The sequence below is a fragment of the Spinacia oleracea genome, chromosome 1 (genome assembly GCF_020520425.1).
Source record: "Spinacia oleracea cultivar Varoflay chromosome 1, BTI_SOV_V1, whole genome shotgun sequence".
Lineage (NCBI taxonomy): Eukaryota > Viridiplantae > Streptophyta > Magnoliopsida > Caryophyllales > Amaranthaceae > Spinacia > Spinacia oleracea.
The window spans coordinates 106,074,420-106,099,220 of record NC_079487.1 but is presented as its reverse complement, the minus strand read 5'-3'; the positions used below and the strand labels follow the sequence as shown (position 1 = coordinate 106,099,220).

Genomic DNA, 24,801 nt, shown 5'->3' with positions numbered 1-24,801 from the left:
GTACATTTTAAAGATGAGGTGAAGGTGGTTCCTATTTGGATTCAATTGATGAATCTGGAATTGAAATTTTGGGGGTTGCGTAGTCTAAGTAAGATTGTTGGGACTATTGGTAAATTCATACAAGCTGACCAAGCAACAATCCATAGAGACAAACTGCAGTATGCTAGAGTTCAAATTGAGGTTGCAATAACTCAGAATCTCCCTGAAAAGGTGCAGTTTCATGATGAACATGGTGGACTGAAATGCATTAATATAGGGTATGAATGGAAGCCCATAGTGTGTGAACATTGCAAGCTTCTAGGTCACCTTGCTGTGGATTGTAGGAAGCAGAAGGGTAAAAAGAAGTGGGTGCCAAAGGTGGTGAACAAACCTACACTCCTTGTAGTGGGAAAACCAGTTGAGACATTTGTGCAGGCTACTAAAACTGTTCAACACAGGAAGGAGATGACAGCACTCACTAGTAGAAAAAACCCTTATTGCAGCGGGCTTTTAGACCCCTGTTGCAGCGTACATCGTATGCTGCAACTGGGGGGCCTGCAACAACTCTAGACTTGTTGCAGCGTATAATGTTCGCTGCAAAAAGTACTTTTTGCAGCGTACATATACATGTACGCTGCAACAAGTATTAAAAATTTGGCCAAAATCTTGACTTGTTGCAGCGTACAAATTCATGTACGCTGCAAAAGACCCCACCTGTTGCAGGGTACATCTATTTGTACGCTGCAACAAGTCTGAAATTTTGCCAAATTTTACACCCTTGTTGCAGCGTACACATATATATGTACGCTGCAACAAAGCACTTTTGGCGGGAAAATTTTAGTTTTGTTTAGGGATACCTAGAGTGCCTTGCACCAAATATAGAAACCTGTCACAACAATGATAGAATATCGCAACCTGTACAACAAATATAAAAAACAATAACTGTTGTTTTGTATATATTCCAAAATCAAAGTGCACGTACCACATACATTTAAATATATATACGTTCCAATTTCAACGTACGCATACATTTTAATATAAAAGATTGTTCTATGACATCTAAACCAACTCGATCAAGCGCGCTCAGACAAATTAAATAATAAATACTTCCTAGCTGGTAAAAAACTTAGCCCATTGCTCACGAACCACATCAATTTCCTCAATAGCATAAGGCGCATTCCTCGGAGTATAGACCTTCACAAAAGCAGAAATTTCAATTAAACCAAAGATTAAATTAAATGCAAATTAAATAATGTCCTATAACGACCCAATAAGCCTTAAATGTGCATAAATAGATTGGAATGCGTTTTGAAAACTTAAAACTAAGCATATGAATCGTGTAATGAATTTGAAATGAGTTCTTAGGTTCGTTAGTTCAAAGTTGGGAGCGAGAATATCATTTTAGCCTTAAATGTGCGTAAATAGATTGGAATGAGACTTGGAAACTTAAAACTAAGCATATTAATCATGTAATTGGTTTAAAATGAGTGTTTAGGTTCTTTAGTTCATAGTTCGGAGCGAAAATGCCTCATTTTAGCCTAAATATGACCTATAACGGACAAACTAATCATATGAATCATGTAATAAGTTTGAAATGAGTTCTTAAGTTCGTTAGTTCAAAGTTGTGAACGAAAATGTCATTTTAGCCTAAATATGAACTATAACGGCCAAATAAGTCTCAAATGTGCATAAATAGATTGGATTGAGTCTTGAAAAGTTCAAAATAATCTTATGAATCATGTAGTAAGTTTGAAATGAGTTTTTAGGTTCGTTAGTTTAAAGTTGGGAGCGAAAATGTCATTTTAGCCTAAATATGACCTATAATGGCCAAACAAGTCTCAAATGTGCATAAATAGATTGGAAAGAGTCTTGAAACTTAAAATAAGCATATTAATCATGTAAAGGGTTTAAAATGAGTCTTTAGGTTCTTTATTTCAAAGTTAGGAGCGAAAATGTCTCATTTTAGCCTAAATAAGACCTATAACGACCAAACAAGTCTCAAATGTGCATAAACAGATCGAATTGAGTCTTGGAAAGTTAAAAATAATCATATAAATCATATAATAAGTTTGAAATGAGTTCTTAAGTTCGTTAGTTCAAGTTGGGAGCGAAAATGTCATTTTAGCCTAAATATGACCTATAAAGATCCAATGATCCTTAAATGTGCATAGACAGATTGGAAGGATTATTGAAAACTTAAAACTAATCATATTAATCATGTAATAAGTTTGAAATGAGTCCTTAGGTTATTTAGTTCAAAATTAGGAGCAAAAATTTCTCATTTTAGCCTAAATATGACCTATAACGACCAAACAAGTCTCAAATGTGCATAAATATATTGGATTGAGTCTTGGAACCTTAAAACTTATCATATGAATCATGTAATAAGTTTGAAATCAGTTCTAAAGTTCGTTAGTTAAAAGTTGTGAGCGAAAATGTCATTTTAGCCTAAATATGACCAATAACGGCCAAACAAGTCTCAAATGTGCATAAATAGACTGGATTGAGTCTTGAAAAGTTAAAAATAATCATATGAATCATGTAGTAAGTTTGAAATGAGCTTTTAGGTTCGTTACTTCAAAGTTGGGAGCGAAAATGTAATATTAGCCTAAATATGACCTATAATGGCCAAAAAAGTCTCAAATGTGCATAAATAGATTGGATTGAGTCTTGGAAAGTTAAAACTAATCATATGAATCTTGTAGTAAGATTGAAATGAGTTATTAGGTTCGTTAGTTCAAAGTTGGGAGCGAAAATGCCTCATTTTAGCCTAAATATGACCTATAATGACCAAACAAGTCTCAAATGTGCATAAATAGATTGGATTGAGTCTTGAAAACTTAAAATAATCATATTAATCATGTAATAAGTTGGAAGTGAGTCCTTAGGTTCGTTAGTTCAAAGTTGTGAGCGAAAATGTCATTTTAGCCTAAATATGACCTATAATGGCCAAACAAGTCTCAAATGTGCATAAATAGATTGGATTGAGTCTTGAAAAGTTAAAACTAATAATATGAATCATGTAGTAAGTTTGAAATGAGTTCTTAAGTTCGTTAGTTCAAAGTTGGGAGCGGAAATGTCATTTTAGCCTAAATATGACCTATAACGATCCAATGATCCTTAAATGTGCATAAATAGATTGGAACGAGTATTGAAAACTTAAAACTAAGCATATTATTCATGTAATAAGTTTGAAATGAGTCCCTGGGTTATTTAGGTTAAAATTGGAACGAAAGTCCTTAGGTTCTTAGGTGGCCTGAAGTATAAGATTAATTAGCTCATATGTTTCAGTTATGTACTTCACTTTAATAGCTTCATATTGTTTTTCACTTTTTTGTTCTTCTATAAATAGCGCTTATGAGAAGTACGGACAAAGTGAAAAGGAATACAATGCTTATAATTGCCTTAAATGTGCCTTAAATAGATTGGAATGAAGAGTTTCCCATCTTTCTCAACATTAACTGATTCTATTCTGATTTATGCATATCACCTTGTCTACAATGCACTGATATTTCTGGTGTCAACACAAGTTTTCTTAAATTATACCTCTTGAACTAAGGTGGGCATATAGATTGTTTACCAGTTGTTGGGATGTGTGTAGTAAAAGCATAGTGGGATAGACATGGATGTATTAAGATAGAGTGTCGACTCACAATAAGATGGAGAGCAAAGGACACGGGAACCAAACTCTGAATTCTGCAATCGACCAGAATTATGCATGCAAAAGTAGAAATAAAAAACAGATCTACTAACCAAGTGGAAGATGAATCAAAGTTGGGGAAAGGATACGTCCAAAACAGCACGAACGACTGCATAAGAGACATTACATCAGTAAGTAAAAGGTTAGAAATGAGTAAGTTGCTTGAAATCTGTGTTGGCTAATTACAGGTTTAGCTTGGCTAGGAACCTAAGGCTGTTATCAAGTGCAATCATGACTAGCTTGTGCTTGTATGAGCTAGCTTAGAACCTGTAAAATAAGCTTCTTTGGTGGCACTACAGAGTACAGAAGACAAAGTGCGAAAAATATTAGCAAGGTCTCAAACACGACAGTGGCAAATAGAATATGGACAATATATATAACCTGCAATGCAATCTGCTGTTGGGCATGCATATATACACTCTCTTGCTCTGGCTTTGGTTGTTAAGTACCCTGGTTAGCACGCCGAACAGTAAGGGGTTTTATCACCCATCTTGATTCCATTTAATGCTTGAAAAACAATATCTGTAACAGACATATCACTATTTATTTGTTTTTATCATGGAGTTTGTAATACAAGAGGTGAAGTAAATCATTGACAAATTAAAGTATTAACTTTCTGGTAGGGAAATTCTACATTGAACAAATTAATTGAGGGATATATATGATTAGAGTACCTCGATCGTCTACCAAACTAGGGTGCACCACTGCTATTTACCAAGAATAACATCCTTAAGGGTTAAAAAGGCTCCAATTATGGACTTTGAAGCTGGAAACAGAAAGCTTGAAGACCTCAGCCATTGGCATATGTCCAGAATGTTCAGCGGACACTACTACTCCAGCACCAACAGTACCAACACTCTCACTCAATGGACTAAAATCAGAAGATGGAAATATTTTATTAGTTGCAGAAAAAACCCAGACAGTAAATGAAGATTTTATTATTGTCTTAATTTATGGCAGAGGGCAGCAAAACAGGCAACAACTACTTTACATCCGCTAGATACTATTTTTGTACTATCACGTTTTTCTCCCTAAAACCCAGTATATATGAAGCTCCATCCAAAATCCAATCAACAGAAAGCATAATACATAATTTTCAGACGAGAATACATTATCATATGCAGCCAAATAAAACATTTTTCAATACTGCAGTCTTCTAAGCAGGTGCAGAAGAAGAATAAAAAATTAACTTAGGGGAACTTTTGTGGTTACTTTTGAGTTTCATATCTCATCCTAGATGGGTAACAATGTTTGAAGTATTGTCAGTATATAAAGATAAGCAGCAAATATGAATATCATACGAAGGCATATGTCATTATGGTGACCAACTCAATTTGAACTTGGGAATATTTACTTGGATGCGGCTGAAAGAGGAGATTAAGGTACTTCCCTAAAAGATAGTGTGAGAAATATATGAAGGAAATAATGCCCTTGGTCCAAGTATGCATTCTATGTTAAGTCTAATAAATGCGGTTCAGTATTAATTAACAAGTTAATAATTCAGTGAGATCAAGTGAGCTGAATGCCTAGCTAGAGGCCGCTTCAGTTCAAGTGGAATTAATGATATTAATCCACAGCTTACTCTTGACTGAACCCGTAGGGTCACACAAATAGTACGTAAACGGATCAAGTATTTAATGGCATTAAATACTCCATCTATGAATATTCGGAACCGACGGATCTTGGTTTCAGTGGGAGCTAAGATCGTCACAGGCAAGAAATGAATACTCCGGAAACGATGATATTGCCGGAAACGGAAATATGGATCGTATCGGAAATATAAATATTATCCAAGTCGTAGATGTTGCCGGAAACGGAAACATGGTACGTATCGGAAAATATTATCGGAAATGGAAATATTGCCAGAATCGGAAATATTGCCGGAAACGGAAATATTGTCAGAATCGGAAATATTACCGGAATCGGAAAATAATTCCGGAAACGGAAATATTGTTCGTATCGGAAATGAATTCCGGAATCGGAAAATTTAATCGGAAGCGCATCGTACGAATAAGCATCGGACGAGGCCTCCCGGACGAGGCCCAGCACGAAGCCAGGCCATCGCCCAGCAAGCCAAGCGCGCCGCACAAACAGCCACGCCAGGCCCAGTGCAAGGCCAGGCCCAGCAGGCTGCGCAGCACGCGCAGCGCGCAGCGCGCGCGGGCGCTGCGTGGGCTGCTGCTCGCGCGCACGCATGGGGCCCATCATGGCAGCCGTGCGTGTGTGTGCAAGTGTTTGTGTTCGTGCACGTTTCCTAAAACATGCAGAGTTCGGTTAATGATTAAATTCCTAATTCTATTTGATAAATTAATTAAATTAGAGTTCTTGTAGGATTCTAGGTTTAATTAATTTGTATCTGAATAGGATTTCGATTCCCTTTCCATACCCCTATAAATATGAGGCTAGGGCTCACAATTTATAACAAGTTTAAAAGTATTCAAAAGTGAGTTTTTTGAGAGAAAATTAAAACACACATCTTGCTCATAAAAGTGCCGAAATTTTCTAGTACCTTAAGGGCGATTCTAGTTGGTCAATCTTAAGGCGGATCCGGACGTGCTGTGGACTATCTACGGAGGGACGACACTTGGAGTCCTAAAGACTTGTTCTTGTTCGGTTCGGGCGCAGCTAGGGAGGGCACGCAACAAAGAGTATACATCTAAATTATGCTATATGATTATGTGTAAATAATATGTTGTCCTGGGTTAATGGTTGTTTCCGCATGATCTATGTAATGTCATATGTATCATAACCTAACAGTGGTATCACGAGCCCCTTATTATTTTCATAATCTAAATTGCATGAACATGGTTAAATATTACAAATTTGCAAGAATTAAAAGGGGTGATTAATTTTCGTAATTGTTAATTAATTGCAAATTGCGTTTATTTAATTATACGTACGCAGTTTTTCGGCAGTTTCTTCGTTACTCATCCGAATTGAGTGATTTTTGTGTCAATTCCGCATGTAAAAGGCATTCTAAAATTTTGACAAAAATAGTCTTTTTCTGCCGAACCCAGAATTATCAAATTCGAAGCCTAACTATGACTTTTCGAAGGTTTTAGTTTTTCGAATGCAAAATTTCGTAAATTTAAGATGTTAAATTAAATATTTGCGATTCTTGTTGATAAATCTTGAATTTTTGATTGACCTACTGCATATGTTTAACAAGTTTGAATGCCTAGTCTTGTTAATTATGCAATCTAATTTGTAATTATGATTAATTTGTTGAAAATTAGAATAATTTAGAATTAATTTGATTTTCATAATTAATTGTAATTTAATTAGAGACCTATGATTAAAAACCACCATAAAAATTGTAAATTTATGATAAATTTTAAATTTTTATGACCTAGACTTGAATCCATAACAATCGGAAATCAATTGGATAATAAATTTTCGATTTTTTCGCCCTAAAATTATGAAATTAATATTATTTATTAATTTTTCATTAATTTTAAATATAAATTTTAAATTTTTATGCGATTCGTTCATAAAACTTGCACGCACGAAGCAATGGACGCTTCGTGTTACCCTTAAGGGGTGTTGTATAATGCGGGCATGCGACGACGAGCAAGGGAGCTCGTCGCCCGTGCGGCACGAATGCAATGAGCAAGGGCGTAGTGCACGAGCACAAGGCAGCAGCCCTGCCTTGTGTCGTGTGCCACGAGCAATGGACGAATGGGCATGGGCGAAGGGCGAGCCAAGGCAGTCGCGTGTGGGCAGCAAGCGAGCTGCGCCACAACGCGCGCTGCCTCGCACAAGAGCGCGCAGCCTCGCGCGCAGCGAGCGCAAGCTCGCGTGCCACGAGCGCTGCGCCCAGCATTGCTCGCGCGCACAGCCAGCATTGCTCGCGCGCACAGCGAGCGATGTCGCCCGCCCAGCGAGCGATGGCTCGCACGCACAGCGAGCGATGTCGCACGCCCAGCGAGCGATGTCGCGCGCGCACTGCGAGCGATAGCTCGCGTGCGATGAGCGCTGGCGCGCGCAGCGAGCACCAATGCGTGCGGAGGCTTGCGATGGGGATGCAGCAGCTATGCGACGAGCGCATGGGCTGCGCGCACATGGCCAGCAATGGTTGTGTGCGTGCGACCCATGGGCGTGCAATGCGTAGGGTGTTTGCGTTACGATTAGATCGTTTTGAATGTTTAATTTGAAAATTTCAGTTCACGTAATTTTAATTAATTTTAAAATTAATAATTTAAATTATTTTCTTGGATTTTAATTTTGAATATTGTAATTATAATAAATGTTATTTATTCTAATTATTTTACTAAAATTAAAATCATGAATTAATTTAAATAACGACTGAAATTAAATTAAACTTTTTGGATTCAATTATAAATTTATATGAGCTTTAAATTTTAATTAAATTTGTATGTTTCCGGTTAGACTAGAAATACATTTTTATGTTTAAAATTAGTAAAGCATATGAATTTATTGGTTTAAGTGGGAGCGTATTTTAGTCATAAACTCTTGATTAGGTCTACAAATCCTTAAGGTTAAAACAACTTGATTAGAATTAATAAGGACTGAATAATTGGTAGATTATTGGTGCCCTTGATTAATTGCTGCAAATGTTTACGTGATGCATAATGTGTTTTACTAACCAGCTATGTGGGCCATTCATGATAATGAATGGGTGAATGGTATATATTGTATATGAACTGTTTTGCAGGTTATGAAGTGACTAGTATGGCCCAAATAGGATAGAAAATATGGTCTGCGTACCATTAATTTGAATGTAATTGGTCTAAAGTACCAAAGTTATTTTTCAATTCAAATATGGTCTGCGTACCATCAAATAGTTGTAATTAGTTATAACTTATCCTATTTGAAGAAAATGGTGCCTCCCACGGAGATTTTCAAGACGGACTTTGAAGTCAAAACTTCAAGATGAAGTCGGGCCATACTAGATCACATTTATCTTATGCATGTTTTAAGTTATTTATTGTTTTAAATATGTCTTAAAATGCATGAGATCAAAGCTTGATTATGTTGCATGATTAAGGATTTTAGTTCACTTAAAATCTAACCAACATAGTAAGAGCTTAAGTTCCAAACTTAAAAAATTGAGTTAAAAGGTGCCATGCCAAAATATACACTTGCTTGGATATCCTTTACATCAATCTAGTAATAGTTTTCGCTCAGCGAGGTGTTACTTATTGGTCCTAAAGGGGCAAGGTACACAAATAATTGTGAGTACACGTTAGTTTTGGTGAAACTCAACGATATAAGTAAGGAGTCCTTTTATGTCGTGGCAAAATCGATAGGTTTACCTAATAAGTTCTTAGACGTACCTATCAACCAAGAATAGTTTCTAGACTATTAGCAAAAGGCTTTTGCTTACCTAAGATGTTTTAGGATTAAGTCGACAAACTGTGCTTAGTTCTTCAATGATTTTAGGATCTTGGAATCATTTTATTCACACCTGCCGGAACAATAAAATCGAATAAAATGCTAATAACTTGTTTGAATTGCATGGTTGCTTTAATTTCAAGTTATTATTCATGATAAATGTTTAGACTTTGCATGCTTCAATGTATGTTTTAATTATTGTTTATAATTAAATATCTTGCACTGCAATAAATCCTTTTAGAAAGGTAACAGTAAATTTCCTCGATTGGTAGTGAATCCAAGAACGATTCACGGAAATGAGAGAAAGTGAGCAATTTAAAATGTACGTTTCTTATAGCGACTTTTATGGTTGTTTTCGAACATCAAAGTCGAATGGCAAACCAATTGGTGCTTGTGAATTCAAAATACACTGTAGTTTTGAGATCATAAAGCATTGAGTCTAATACGCTCAGCTTTACCAATGGTTAACAACCTAATATCTTTGTCCATTTAATTCTCGAATGAGTCTAGTCCCTAGACATTCGAATAGATCGATGCTTAGAGAACTTTAGAAGCTTCTTGTAAGATCATCTAGTTGAAACAGAATATTCAACATAAATTAAAATGGTAAAAACCTTGTTGGTGACATTGGACATGTCTAACAAAGTATAAAAGTCAACACTAAAGAATTCAATTCTTAAGACTATAAGAAAGGGTACAAGAAATAGGAAAACGAGGAACAAATGAAAGGAATTTACGATTCTGTTTCTACCTATAAGTTTATGTTTAAAGAGAAGTGACCTAGCAATCAAACTTCCTTGGTATCATATACCGCTTGAGGTTCTTACTTCGATAATAACTCAAACAATGGAAGCTAGGATACACTAATGACCTACAAGTGGGAAATGAAGCATGGCAATGCTACATTAGTTGTAGGGTCATCTAGTTTGTTTTAAGTCCTTTCAAAGGCTGGAACCTAATGGCTATTTTGTTCCATAATCAACATACCTAAATTTCTGTTTTCAAACACAGAAAGACTCACATTCAAGAAAAACAAAAACAATGGTTGTTTGTTTATTTGAATGAAATGGTCAATTACAGGATGAGTCAATATGCTTGATTAAAACAAACAACTCTTTATAGAACTTTACTAGGTTCAAATCAACCCCTTGATTTGAGTTCCACTAATCTTTGGCATTGTTGCTTAGACCATATCAACAAGATAACATTCAAAAACTCTATTTTTATGGACTTTTGAAAGTTCATTGATTTCTAGATCAATTTAAGACGACTAGTCTTACTTGTTGAAAGTAACAAAAGATATGAACTATTGTTAGAACGCCTAGACAATAGAGTTCAAAGCTAAAGAAAGATTTTATGACTTTATTATTTCACATAGATTTGAGTGAATGTAGGTTTATTTACTCAAATGTGATATAAGTTGAATCTGTTTGGCTAGTTCAAAGATTCAGAAGTATAAATCCCACTTGGTAAGAAATCACAAAGATCTAGGTTAGATCATGTTGATGATTACTTAAATAAAATATGATCATCAATGATTGTTAGTAAAATTCACAATCTAGCTCCATAAGATATGGCATATCTAAATTGGAATGATCGAAGTCGATTAGTACTTGATTCGATCAATGATGGATCATAAAGACTTTTCCTTTAATTTCTAAAACAAAATGCTCAACTACCACCAAACTAAACTAAATTCGTCAAAGCTATAGAAAAGAAATTTCAGAATATCTTTTCGATAATATATATCTAGAGAGTTGCTAAACTCAGTGGGAGCTTAGTGTTTGTTATTCAACAAACTAAGGCCCAAGTCTAGATATATGTTTCATTGTGATTTATTCAAATGAGACACAAGGGTATTGTTTCTACCACGAATTTTTGAGAACATAATGTTTGTTTGCTCGAAATGATGTCCTTTTGGAGATTCGTTTCCAAAATGACAAGTGGGAGAAAATAGACCTCGAAAGTCTTCGAGGCGAACAACAAACATAAACGGACATTCCGGAGGCTTTTCGAAGTGCTTCAGAAAATCCGAACTTATTCTTTAAGGACTTTAGAAGTGGCTTTAAAGAATAAACATCTCTTAGAAGACTTTACAAGTGCTTCAAGGAGAACAAAATATTCAAAGGACTTTTAAGTGGCTATTGATATTCTATTTGTTTGATGTTCTATACCCAAAGTAGGCATAGAGTTCAGGTCACTGAAACTATGCAATTCTTCTATTAGATAGTGAAGAAACCTACAACTTACAGTCAAACTATTATCATGTAGATTAATGAGTTTGTGACCTGTAAGAAAGCTATGACGAAACCCAGATTCCCTAAAATGGTTAGAGGCCATATATAGACTCAAATGTTTTAGATGGTTAAAGGCCATAAAACATACTCAATGTTTTGATGACAAAATTAAAATTTTGTTGATTTGCAAGAATAGTTTCACACCTATTGGTTGCAAGTTTGTTTTAAGGATAAAAACCATCAAACATGAAATTGTGTTCACACGCAAAGCTAGATTAGTTGCTAAAGGTTACAAGCAAATTCATGACATGGATTGTGTTGAAACCTCATGCATAATCGTAATGCTCAAGTCTATAAATCAAGCAATGATTGCATATTGGTACATATAGCAATTGGATGACAAAACGTATTCCTCAATCAAATGTTGGAATAAACTATGTACATGGTATGTCATAGGATTTGTGGATCCAAATAAATGCTTGAAAAAGAAAGCTAGCTTATGAAATCTAAGTACAGATTTAAGCAAGCAATTGGGAATTAGAAATGTATTTTAGTGAAGCTAATAAGTATTTTAGTTTCATAAAATGTACATGATTCTTATAGATATATAAGAAGTTTAGTGGGAGTACATAAAACTTAATTGGTCCTATGTGTATCACACACATATCTCTCTATTGTAAAATAACATTCAAATGCTAATGACTTAGATTTGAAATTATTCATCAATGATGAACCATGGCGAAACTTAGTACATATTGGGTATTAAGATCTATTTACAAAGATCTTATAATATTGTTTTAGATTAAGTAATGGCATTTACTAAATCAAACACGAAAGTCTCCATTGGAGATATTCGACCCATGTGAATAAATCTAAGTAAAGGATGTTTGAACTATGTATAAGCATTTACTAAGTTAAACATCAAAGAGTCTAAATGAGATTCTTAACCTATATTATATGTCAAAGAATTTAGCTGAATTTAGTATCTACTGAAACTAGATAAGCTAAAGTTACATGAATAGAATTCAATTGGGAAATATTCTGCAAAAGAATTTATCATGTATGATATAATATGAGGATCGCCAAAACCGTATCGTATGACTTTAGGCATGACGAACATATACCAATCTCTATTGATCTAAGTGAAGATCAACTAGATTGAGATCAAGAATACTTATGGTACTTGAAATGGTACATAGGAATAGTTCTTGATTCAAGGAAATAAAGATATGCTAAATATTGATGCTACACGCATAAACACTGGCAAAGGATCAAGCAAGACCCTTTGGAGTTAACCATTGATAAGGACGAGCTATAGAGCATCGTGTTTTGAAAATGGCAACATGGGTTGGAGACCATGAGTTGTTGCGTGGGAAATTAAAATAATAAAGATATAGTTGGAGAGTCTTCCACATATCTATGAACTGCTTGGATAGGTAAATCCAAACAAAGCATCACTAGCAACCTATACAGTTGAAGTAAAAGTAATTATTGCCTAAGAAGCAATAAAACAGGGTTGTTTAAAGTTCTTCACTGAACTTGGGTAGATCACCTATCTGCTGGCTTAATGGTTCTTCATTGAAAAATGCGTAGAACCACTCTTGAAGCAAGAAAAACGTCTGCTAACTTGATGGTTCTTCATTGCAAAATGAGTAAAACCACCATCGAAGTAAGAAAGACTAGATCACATAATAAACAAACTCGAAAAGATCTTATCATCATATCTCAAAGAACATTCGATGAAAAGGATGTTAAGATTGGCAAAGCATGATAACTAAACCTATACAACAAGTGAGAAACAACACTCACATTGTAGCACTGGAAATCAAGCATAGCTTTGAATTCCATGAACTGTTTTAAAGATGGGTTTGAGGCCCATGGTTATAAAACATTGGGGTTGAACATTTATCATATATGAAATGTGTTTTCATATTCCATTTAATCTTGGTTTAGTATTAAATGATGAGTCCCTTCAATTTGACAATATATTCAAGATGGACTGTCAGGACCAGTCCTGTGACTAAGAAATGTCTATCAAGTGAACTTGAATGTCAAAGGTTGAAAATGGTCCCTAATCGGAGTTTTCTATAAAATTGGACGCATAGAAAACGTTAGACGATTAGAATGCAAGATGACTAGTAGTTCTGTTTCTTGAACTATGTGGACATGGCAATGTCATAATCATTTGCATAGATACTTACTTTGGGAAGACTAGTATCGGACAAGACCTATGAAACTTTACTGTAAGAGATGAAAGTCTGTCATAAGTAAATTTCATTAAATTATTAGACACTAAATCCTCAATACCTGAGTGATTTGAGATTACTTGTTTGAGAACTGGTTGCTTTGACGTTGACCAACCGTCGCACCGTAAAAGGAGGCTATAAAGGCAACGCTCAGGTAATCACCTATCAAACGAAGTCTAATCTCAAGATCGCAAGATTGGGATTGTCCTCCCATAAATCGGGATGAGATGCTTAAAAGTTGTACAAGGCCACTCGGAGAGCTAGAAACTGTGAAATGCATGGCCGTGCTCGGATGAATCATAGGCTATGATTATCTGTTTATTTGATCAGTTGAACTCTGAAACCGAGGAACACCTCTAGACGTAATAAGGATGACAACTCTTACCTTATGTTCAAGAGCAAGCATCGAGCGACAAAGGAATTAGGAAATGCACACTTGTCCCTAAGGACAAGTGGGAGACTGAAGGAAATAATGCCCTTGGTCCAAGTATGCATTCTATGTTAAGTCTAATAAACGCGGTTCAGTATTAATTAACAAGTTAATAATTCAGTGAGATCAAGTGAGCTGAATGCCTAGCTAGAGGCCGCTTCAGTTCAAGTGGAATTAATGATATTAATCCACAGCTTACTCTTGACTGAACCCGTAGGGTCACACAAATAGTACGTAAACGGATCAAGTATTTAATGGCATTAAATACTCCATCTATGAATATTCGGAACCGACGGATCTTGGTTTCAGTGGGAGCTAAGATCGTCACAGGCAAGAAATGAATACTCCGGAAACGATGATATTGCCGGAAACGGAAATATGGATCGTATCGGAAATATAAATATTATCCAAGTCGTAGATGTTGCCGGAAACGGAAACATGGTACGTATCGGAAAATATTATCGGAAATGGAAATATTGCCAGAATCGGAAATATTGCCGGAAACGGAAATATTGTCAGAATCGGAAATATTACCGGAATCGGAAAATAATTCCGGAAACGGAAATATTAAATATTTGTTCGAAACGGAAATTAATTCCGGAATCGGAAATATTAAATATTGTTCGTATCGGAAATGAATTCCGGAATCGGAAAATTTAATCGGAAGCGCATCGTACGAATAAGCATCGGACGAGGCCTGCCGGACGAGGCCCAGCACGAAGCCAGGCCATCGCCCAGCAAGCCAAGCGCGCCGCACAAACAGCCACGCCAGGCCCAGCGCAAGGCCAGGCCCAGCAGGCTGCGCAGCGCGCACAGCGCGCACAGCACGCGCAGCGCGCAGCGCGCGCGGGCGCTGCGTGGGCTGCTGCTCGCGCGCACGCATGGGGCCCATCATGGCAGCCGTGCGTGTGTGTGCAAGTGTTTGTGTTCGTGCACGTTTCCTAAAACATGCAGAGTTCGGTTAATGATTAAATTCCTAATTCTATTTGATAAATTAATTAAATTAGAGTTCTTGTAGGATTCTAGGTTTAATTAATTTGTATCTGAATAGGATTTCGATTCCCTTTCCATACCCCTATAAATATGAGGCTAGGGCTCACAATTTATAACAAGTTTAAAAGTATTCAAAAGTGAGTTTTTTGAGAGAAAATTAAAACACACATCTTGCTCATAAAAGTGCCGAAATTTTCTAGTACCTTAAGGGCGATTCTAGTTGGTCAATCTTAAGGCGGATCCGGACGTGCTGTGGACTATTTACGGAGGGACGACACTTGGAGTCCTAAAGACTTGTTCTTGTTCGGTCCGCGCGCAGCTAGGGAGGGCACGCAACAAAGAGTATACATCTAAATTATGCTATATGATTATGTGTAAATAATATGTTGTCCTGGGTTAATGGTTGTTTCCGCATGATCTATGTAATGTCATATGTATCATAACCTAACAATATAGTGGTCTATAAGTCTCTAAGAAGTAGGTTAACATAGAGGGCACTTCAATCAAAAGTTGCAATTTAAAACTAAGCACATTAATCATGTAAAAGATTTAAAATGAGTCCTTAGGTTCTTTAGTTCAAAGTTGGGAGCGAAAATGTCGTTTTAGCCTAAATATGTCCTATAACGATCAAACAAGCTTTAAATATGTATAAATAGATTATAATAAGTCTTAGAAACTTAAAACTAAGCATATTAATCATATAATAAGTTTAAAATGAGTCCTTAGGTTCTTTAGTTAACGTTGGGAACGAAAATGTCATTTTAGCCTAAATATGACCTATAAAGACACAACGAGCCTTAAATGTGAATAAATGGATTGGAATGAGTCCTAGAAAGTTAAAACTAAGCATATAAAACATTTAGTAAGTTTAGAATGAGTGCTTAGGTTCTTTAGTTCATAGTTGGGAGGGAAAATGTCGTTTTGTACGACTTCGAATTGCAACTTAATAGCAATTTCAAAATGCAGATAATAGGAATCAATAAAGATTTTATTTTAGTAATTGTTGTTCATGTTCTCAGGCTTAAAATCTAACCTAGTTTATACTTTCTACGTAGTGTTTATACAACCATAAGCAATTAAACTAACCTTCTTTAGAGTGTAGAAGAAATAATGGAATCCATCACCAAAGGTACTCCATTTCATAGACCATGTAAAATTAGGAGCTTCAAATAACGGACACCTGAAGTGTGGCTGCAACATATAACAGAAAGTTAAGGAACAGTAAAGAGAAGAAACGGCAAACCTTTTAAACTTATGCACTAGCTCAGAAAACAAAATTTCGAATGCATTTACCTGCCCAAAAGAAATTGATATGTAGATACCATCTGGCTTCAAGACCCGATGATGCCTTGAAGCATTGTCGTTACCTTGCTTACGGTTTCAGGTTTTGGGTTCCACGGATCACCACTGTCCACGAACAATACATCCTTGAATCACAAGTTTATTCAAACTTGGCAGATTAAAAGCCAAATTGCACTTTCGAAAGAAAAAAAATGAAGTCCAGACTAGAAATGGTGTTCTTACCATTGTTCCTTTCTCAATAACCACATCAAAAGAATCATCCGCGAAACGCAAGTCTAGCATGTCAGCAACCATGGCTTTAATTTCTGACATTGAAGGAACCACCATTCACCAATCATCCTAAAACAAGAAACAGGGCAAGAAAGAGGGATAATCAGTATGACTAAATCGAAATTGATTCATGATTCAACCAGACATCAGTCTATTAACTTAAAGCCTGCATACCATAAAGCCAGACCAGGTAATCCATTGCTTAATTAATTAATTTCCCAACTGACCACTAAACTGATACTTTGGTTAACTTGCCAACTCCAATTAACTAAATCAAACCAACCTACAATCGCAGTGCACAAGGCTCTCGATTCTTCAATTTATATTTACAAAGTATAAAACATAATTGCACAAAATAATTCAAATACAATTTAATTAGTAATTTTAATTGAAAATACAAAAATAAAAAACAGACCTAGCAAGCTCCGTCAACCACCACCGCGGGCTGTCGTCCGTCACTCCGCTGCTGCTGTGGAGTGGTTCCGAGTAGTGCTTTGCCGCCGATACGAAACGCCCGAACTCCCAAATCCCGAAATTCTTCACAAACCCTAATTTCTTAAACTTAATTACAAATCAAAATCCCGGCAAGAGAAGGGAATGGTGCCGTCGTGCTAGGTTTGCTTGTGAAATCCCGGCAACCTAGGTCTCCGTGGTTGAATTACGGCAAGTTAGGTCTGCTTGCGAAATATTTTTCTACCGCACCAGATAAGAGGAGTAGAGGAGAGTGACTGAGAAGCAGAGGAGAGAGAAAAAACCCAAAGTTGAACAAAGTAGAGAGGAAGATGAACAATGTAGGTGGGAAGGTGAACAAAGTTGAGAGGAAGATCGAAGAAGAAGAAGAAGGGTGGTGTTTCCGGTAGAGCTGAGGTGAGGGAAGAATGGAAGAATTGAAAATTTTGAAAATGAAAAATAAAATTAAGTCCCTTGAACGCGAGTAAATTTTTGAGACTGTTACAGGGAACAAATTAATTTTAGACTGGCCCGTCGCAGCGAACAAAGAGATGTACGCTGCAACAGGATAGAGGCTATTGCAGCGAACAAATAAAAGCCCCCTCCAAAAATGTTTATTGCAGGGAACAATTAAATTGTACGCTGCAACAACCCTTTAAAGGGTTTGACCCGCGTTGACCGGCTGGTTGTTGAAGCGTATTAATACATGTACGCTGCAACAAGGGGGCTGCAACAGGGGTTTTTTCTACTAGTGACTTGTTATGGTGAACAACTCTTTCCAGGTGTTGGATACTCAATGTGCACCAGAAGAAATTGGGGAAAGGCTGATTGTTTCAGGAAGTTTGAGAAATGGTTCATCAAGTGATGGAGGTGGAATACCTCCTGATATTGATGGATAGATTATTGTTCTGGAATGTCAGGGGAGTAAACAAGGGCACCAAGCAGAGAGATGTCAAGTCTTTTCTGTACAATAACAGGTGTAGCCTTGTTTGTCTCCTGGAAACAAAGGTCAAAGAAAAGAATCTTGGTGCTTTGTACCTTAATCTGTTTAAGGGATTGTCCTTCACATCCAATACCATGTCCCACCCTGGTGGGAGAATAATTTTAGCTTAGAACCCTGGTGATTTCCAAGTGAATCCTATGTTTTGTTCCAGTCAGTTAATACATTGTGAAATAGTTGTGAAGAATGGCAGTAGTTTCTGGTGTTCTTTCATCTATGGTCATAATTCACAAAAAGAAAGGGTGGCATTATGGAAAGATCTTGGTGATATTGCTGCAAGATTGAATGGCCCCTGGATTTTGATGGGTGATTTCAACTATGTTCTTCACACTGGTGAAAGGGTGGGGAGTGCAGTTAGACTTGGTGAAATTCAGGATTTTCAAAATTGCATTAGCAAGTGTCAAGTTGAGGATGCTAAATCAAGTGGAAACTTTTACACATGGAACAATAAGCAGCAAGGGGATAAGAGGGTGTTTTCTAAGCTTGATAGAGTACTAATTAATCAAGCCTGGAGTAATCAATATCCTAACACTGAGGTGTGTTTCAGGAATGAGGGTTATTTTGATCATTGTCTAGGGGTTATCACAGTGTATCCTCAAGTGGCAGGTGGGAGGAAACCCTTTAAATACTTCTCCATGTGGCAAGCAGCTCCACAGTATAATGACATTGTCAATACTGCTTGGAATGGTGCTCAGCAAGGCACTAAAATGTTCCACGTGGTGCAGAAGCTGAAGAATGTGAAGATAGTTTTAAAGAAATTTAACAGAGAAGGGTTTGGTGAAATTGAGGTTATAGAATTTAAAGCTTCTCAGCACCTCAGTACAATTCAAACTGCACTCCATCTAAATCCATCTGATGGGGAGCTAGCTGATCAGGAAAGGGTTGCTTTACAGGAATACAGTTTGGCTCATTCAGCTTATTTGAGTTTTTTGTCACATAAAGCAAAGACAGATTGGATCAAAGGGGGTGATGATAATACTGCTCTATTTCACAGATCCATTAGGCAGAGACACATTCACAATAGCATCTTCTCCATAAAAGACATGCATGGAAATTGGACCAGTGATCCTTCTCAGGTTCTTGGTGCATTCTTGGATTACTACAAGTGGCTGTTGGGTACTAGTAATTGTGATAGAACACATGTAAAGCAGGATGTAGTGAACAAAGGTCCCTTGATTACTGATGCAATGAGAAATCTACTGAACACAGGATACACAAATGAGGAAATTAAAGCTGCTATGTGGGATATAGATGGGAACAAAGCACCTGGCCCTGATGGCTTTGGGAGTTCATTTTTTAAGGGTTCCTGGGAGGATGTACTGGGTGATGTTTGTTCTGCTATCTTGGATTTCCTGAATAGTGGGAAACTTTTGAGGGAGATTAATACAACCAGTATTACTCTCATCCCAAAAGGTAACTGTCCAGAAAATGTTCAAGATTTTAGACCTATTTCTTGCTGTAATATCCTCTACAAATGCATTTCAAAGGTCCTGTGTAACAAATTAAGGGATGTATTACCTAAGTTGATATCTCGGAATTAAGGAGCTTTTGTGCACAGTAGGTTCATAGCTCACAACATTATGGTGTGTCAAGATTTAGCACAAGGTTATGAAAGGAAGAATGGGGGTGCTGGTTGCATTATAAAGCTGGATCTCCAAAAGGCTTATGACACAGTTGAATGGGATTTTGTGGAAGAGATGTTGGTTAGCTTACAGTTTCCTGCTCACTTTACACATCTGATTATGCAATGTGTCAGAACTCCTAGATATTCACTCTCTATCAATGGAGCTCTTCATGGATTCTTTGAAGGAAAAAGCGGATTAAGGCAAGGTGATCCCTTGTCTCCATTGCTTTTTGTTCTTTGCATTGAATATCTGTCTAGACTTCTTCTGATGGTAGGGGAAAAGGATGGATTCAGTTTTCACCCAAAATGTAAACAATCCAAGTTAACTCACTTGTGTTTTGCTGATGACCTAATTTTATGCTGCAAAGGTTAGTTCAGATCTGTCCATCTCATGATGCAAGGGTTTAAACTCTTTTCTGACACTACTGGTCTAAAAGCCAGTCCCTCAAAAACTTCAGTGTTTTGTTCTGGCATGGTTGAAGCTGATGTTCAGAGAATTTTGGATATGACAGGGTTTGTTAAAGGTTGTTTTCCTTTCAGATACTTGGGTATCCCTATCTGCTCTAAAAGAATTTCAATAGCTGATTGTGAAAAGATAGTTGAGAAGATGTGTGCTAGAGTGAAACTTTGGAGTTCCAGGAATTTGTCATTTGCTGGTAGACTCACATTGGTGAATTCTGTGCTAATGACCTTACAGTCATACTGGTCACAAATCATGATCTTGCCAAAAGGTGTTTTCAAAGCTGTTAATAGTATCTGCAGGAACCTTTTATGGAGTGGTTCTGCTGATTACAGTATTCCTGGGAAAGTAGCTTGGAGTAATGTTTGTAAATCAAAAAAAGTGGGTGGCCTTGGGTTGCTGAACCAAAAAATTGTGGAATATTGCTGCAATGGGAAAACATGTGTGGATGATTGCAACAAAGAAAGACAACATTTGGGTAAAATGGGTGCACTCAGTGTACATTAAAGATAGCAACTGGTGGGATTATGCTCCCAAAGCTGGTGACAGTTGGTATTGGAGAACAATTTGTCAAGTCAAGGATATAATGAAGGGATACCTCTCTTTTGAACAAGTTGTGGCTATGCCTAAATATTCCATCAAACTGGCTTACAACAGTTTGCTTCCTGTAAATGCCAGACAGCCATGGGCAACTGTTATTTGGGATAGGTTGGGGGTTCCAAAACACAGATTTATCACTTGGTTGGCTATGCTGGATAGAATTAACACCAAGGAGAAACTGATGAAAATAGGTGTTACTGATGATAATCTCTGTCTCTTGTGTGGGACAGCAGTGGAAAATCAGAACCACCTGTTCTTTAGATGTGAATACAGCTCCAAATGTTGGGATAATGTATCTAAATGGCTTGGTATAGCTCCAGCTATCTCTGATCTTCACAGATTGATTCATTGGGTTCAAAAAAGGAAAATTTCAAAATTCAGAAAGGGAGTGACTATCACTGGTATACTTTGTACAGTTTACCATATATGGAAGGAAAGGAATAATGCACTCTGGAATGCACAGATTAGAAGAGTAGACAAGGTGTGTGATACCATACAGAAAACTATACATAATAGGATTTCTACTGTCTTACCTAGGGTTGTTAGCACTAGGGATCATAGCTGGTTTTTAGCCCTGGTCACATGGTAGTGTTCACAGGTTTGCCTGTGTTTCTGATCAGAGGGCATGTCCTCTTGATCTTTGTCTGAGTTGTATATGATGTTGCAATATATAATACTACTTGCTTATCAAAAAAAAAAAGTCTATCTCTTAAATAAATACGGCCGGAAAAGGCAAGTGTATCCCTTAAATACATACGGAGGGAGTATGGATTAAGATTATTTTTTATTATTTGTTTAAGCAATGTAAATTACGTCTATTTATAATGTTTTCAATTCTATCTAAATTATGACATTGACGAAGGTGAGATTTAACTTAATGGGAAAGTGTGAGAGATTAAATGCCAATGAATTTAATTGAAAAAAATAATCACTTGACACAATTTCTGACATAATATGAAGAGATTTATGTTATAATATAAAATTAAATATTCCAAACGCAAAGATTAAAATGAGACACCCATAATAAATACGTAAAGAATCAAAAGAGACGGCGGAGTAGATTTTTTGGACTCTGTTTTACTCACCTTATTTTCATACACTACTAGAATTTCCGTGTTATGGCAACGCCTTTTGAGCTGATTAGCGACGCGTAAAGGCGTCGAGATAATAGGCCTCGACGCCTGCCATCCGCGTCGAGGAATCGTTAGTCGAGAATTGGCGACACCTTATGGCGTCGAGAATGGGGACGCTCTCCGCTGTCCAGGTCATGAGTAAGGCGTCCAGAATTGCTACGCCTTACAACGTCTACTGTGTAGTGCAGCGTCGATAATGGCGACGCCTTTAGGTGTCCAGAAAATGAGAGGTGCGTCGTGATTCTCGACGCCTTAAATCGTTGTAATGGTTTTTTAGGCGTCGAGAAACATAAAATTAAACCTAGATTGAAAAAATTTGTCGACGCCCTTTTGGGTCCTTATTCTAGACATCATTTGTCATCCACATTGTTCTTGACGCTTTTCTGCGACATCACAAAGAGTTATGGCGGGAAATTTAAAACATAAATAATGTAAAACAATCACAACGACATCATAACGTGTCCACAATTTTTTTGTAAGCTTTTTTCACCTGTACATATATATATATATATATATATATATATTGATCTTCACTTCATCGAACAATGTACGTAACATATTTTTTTGGCAAATAATAAAATTTTATTAATCACCAATATAATAAGCTAATTAAGTACGTAGTTAATATTAAAATCCATACTATCTAGAATGTATAAATAAGTACGTTACAAATCCATAGTACGTACATTGATATTACTAATTAAGTCTAGAAAAACTAAAATTCATGGTAATTAAAAGGAAAAAAAAGCCTAAAATAACTAACTAGGATTGTTCCTAGACGATGGTTCATAGTACAGTAGATAATAAAGACTAAAATAACTAGCTAGCTATACAGACGATTGTTCGTAGTAGCTAATATGAAGCTCAAGTGTCTCAGGCTGGTTCATTCTTTTGTTGCTCCTTTATCACGTTGGACAACCTTCAAAACAAAATAAAGAATAATAATAAGTAAAAATAAAATATACCAAAGCTCATATGAGGCCCCTCCGCCCCTAATAAAGTTACAACACAATTATTAACTATAAACATATTATTTATTTATTTATTTGGTAATAAGACATACTCCGTGTTTTTATTACACATAAGCAAACGCAAAACACTAGCCAAACAACACAAAGGCAGTTAAACTGCAGTGGACACAACAGAGTACATCAGGAGAGCACGCAGCAGAGCACATTAGTAGAGCACGCAGCAGAACACGCAGCAGAGGCTGAAGAATACAAGGCTGAAGATGATGGAAGTTCAGAACACAATGCATCTGATGACGGTTATGACGACTACTGGTAGCTAGGAAACTTGAGATTGTTAATGATTAAAAGATAATTTCAATTGTTACTGAGTCTCCTAAGTTAGAGGTCGGGGAAGTTGAAGATCTGGAATGCATTTGTTAAATTCTATTTTTTTAGATCAATATTTATAGGTATTTTGAGATATGCTGATGTTTTCAGACTATTTAAGCTTACAATGCAGCAGATAAGCAGACACAATGCAGCAGATAAGCAAGCAGCAATGTGGATTAAGCAGTCAGCAGAGCAAGAATTTTGTTAGTAGTAGAGCACAGCAACAACAAAGATACAATGCAGCAAATAAGCAGACACAATGCAACAACTGCACTACAGGCAGAACTGCAGACCTGCAGTAAGCCCTGGCAGCTTGCACAGCAGGTACATATATGCACAAGGCGTCGAGACAACATCAAACTTTCTTGTGACTGAATGTACTCTGGATACAAATAACAATATATCTTTATGATGCAGGACAAATGCAGATGGATGCAGCCAACTTCATGACTGAATGAATGCGCGCAGGGACAAATTTTGTGCATGACTGAATGTTTGTGCATCCAAATAATTGTCTTGCCAAGCAACATATAACATGTTAAAAGAGTTCAAATGATAAGAGATTAGAATATATACCCTTTGGTGTGCCATGCCCAAGACTTGCTGTGCTAAACTTAGAGCTTCTGTAGAAGCAGTTCCTGTACGAACTTGACCTACGAATTGAGAAAATTGTCCAATAAAAGTTGTAAGCAGAAAATTATTCTCTTTCACTTGGGCTTGCAGCTTTTCATTTTCCTTCTCAAGCTTTTCATTTTTCTTGCTGAGAGCTGACACTTCTTCTTTCACACTTTCCATCACCACGGTCCTCTCTCGAACTTTCCCATACCCTTTCTTCCTTAGCACACCATGCACCCCATAAACATCGCTCTTTCGAACTCCAAGTCCGTACCCTACAGGGCGTTCGGGAATCTTTCCACCATGCATAGTGTCCTCAAAAGCTGCATTTTCAAGTTCTTGTTCAGATTTAGAAGGATCTACTGTCCTCAACGTTTCCATCTTAGCCTTTGCATCATCCTATACAACAATTTAGGATAACAGTATAAACAAATTAAGAAGCAGGCCCATATTGGTTTATCAATCACCTATCTTTTTCATAACAAAAGTAGCTTAATTAATCTATTAAATTTGAATGTTTATACCACAAAATCTTCAGTGACTGTGCCTGGAAGAAAGGTCCCGTCCTTGCCGCGATTAGACTTTACCCAAAGGGCTAATAAGCTCATTTTTTTCCATGCTCATCTTCCTATATATGAATAGCAATGTAAAAAGTATTAAAGAAAATCTGAAAAGATGTGATGCATATATTTAACCAACACAAAATATGTGAGAAGCAAAAGCATATAAGTCCATTCATACATAATCAGCTTGTTGGTTCGCATAGCTGTCAGAACCCGATCTATGAAATTGATTTTGAGATGCCCGTGCAGCCTTTCCACATTCTGATGCTCTCTGCAGTCATATTCAAAGAGATATATTAAGAAATAATCAAGTTCCAGGATCTGTAGTGCTTGTATTTTGTTGGGTTTCAAATTTGTTCTGTTACCATTGAAATCTTCTCACTCTGTACAGTATGATATTGGCTATCTTCTCAAGTGTTTTTGTTGGATTGTATGGTTCAATCGTTGTCTATCAGGTATATCAACTATACTACCAAAGTAATTTCTCTGTCAATAATATGTTAT

The 24,801-nt window shown here is 36.7% G+C and overlaps 1 protein-coding gene and 1 long non-coding RNA gene across 3 annotated transcripts; one reads left to right on the top strand and one right to left on the bottom strand.

Annotated features, from left to right (window-relative positions):
- Positions 1 to 934: 934 nt before the first annotated feature.
- On the bottom strand, positions 935 to 17,340 carry LOC130466097 (uncharacterized). Of its 2 annotated transcripts, none has more exons than XR_008926121.1 (8): positions 16,928 to 17,340; positions 16,465 to 16,581; positions 16,234 to 16,367; positions 16,027 to 16,131; positions 4,354 to 4,550; positions 4,061 to 4,201; positions 3,733 to 3,788; positions 935 to 1,173 (listed from the first exon to the last, which is right to left on the bottom strand). It is a non-coding gene; the product is annotated as an uncharacterized lncRNA (long non-coding RNA). The 2 variants fall into 2 exon arrangements; XR_008926122.1 differs by having other exon boundaries at positions 16,234 to 16,347.
- Positions 17,341 to 20,632: 3,292 nt separating this feature from the next.
- Positions 20,633 to 21,235, top strand: LOC130465593 (uncharacterized). Its single transcript, XM_056834413.1, has one exon. It carries the CDS (start codon positions 20,633 to 20,635, stop codon positions 21,233 to 21,235), a length of 603 nt encoding a protein of 200 aa, XP_056690391.1.
- The last annotated feature ends 3,566 nt before the right edge of the window (positions 21,236 to 24,801 follow it).

What these genes read in the sequence shown, in the direction of transcription:
- LOC130465593 (XM_056834413.1), top strand. Translation starts at nt 20,633, where the DNA reads ATGAAGGGATACCTCTCTTTTGAACAAGTTGTGGCTATGCCTAAATAT.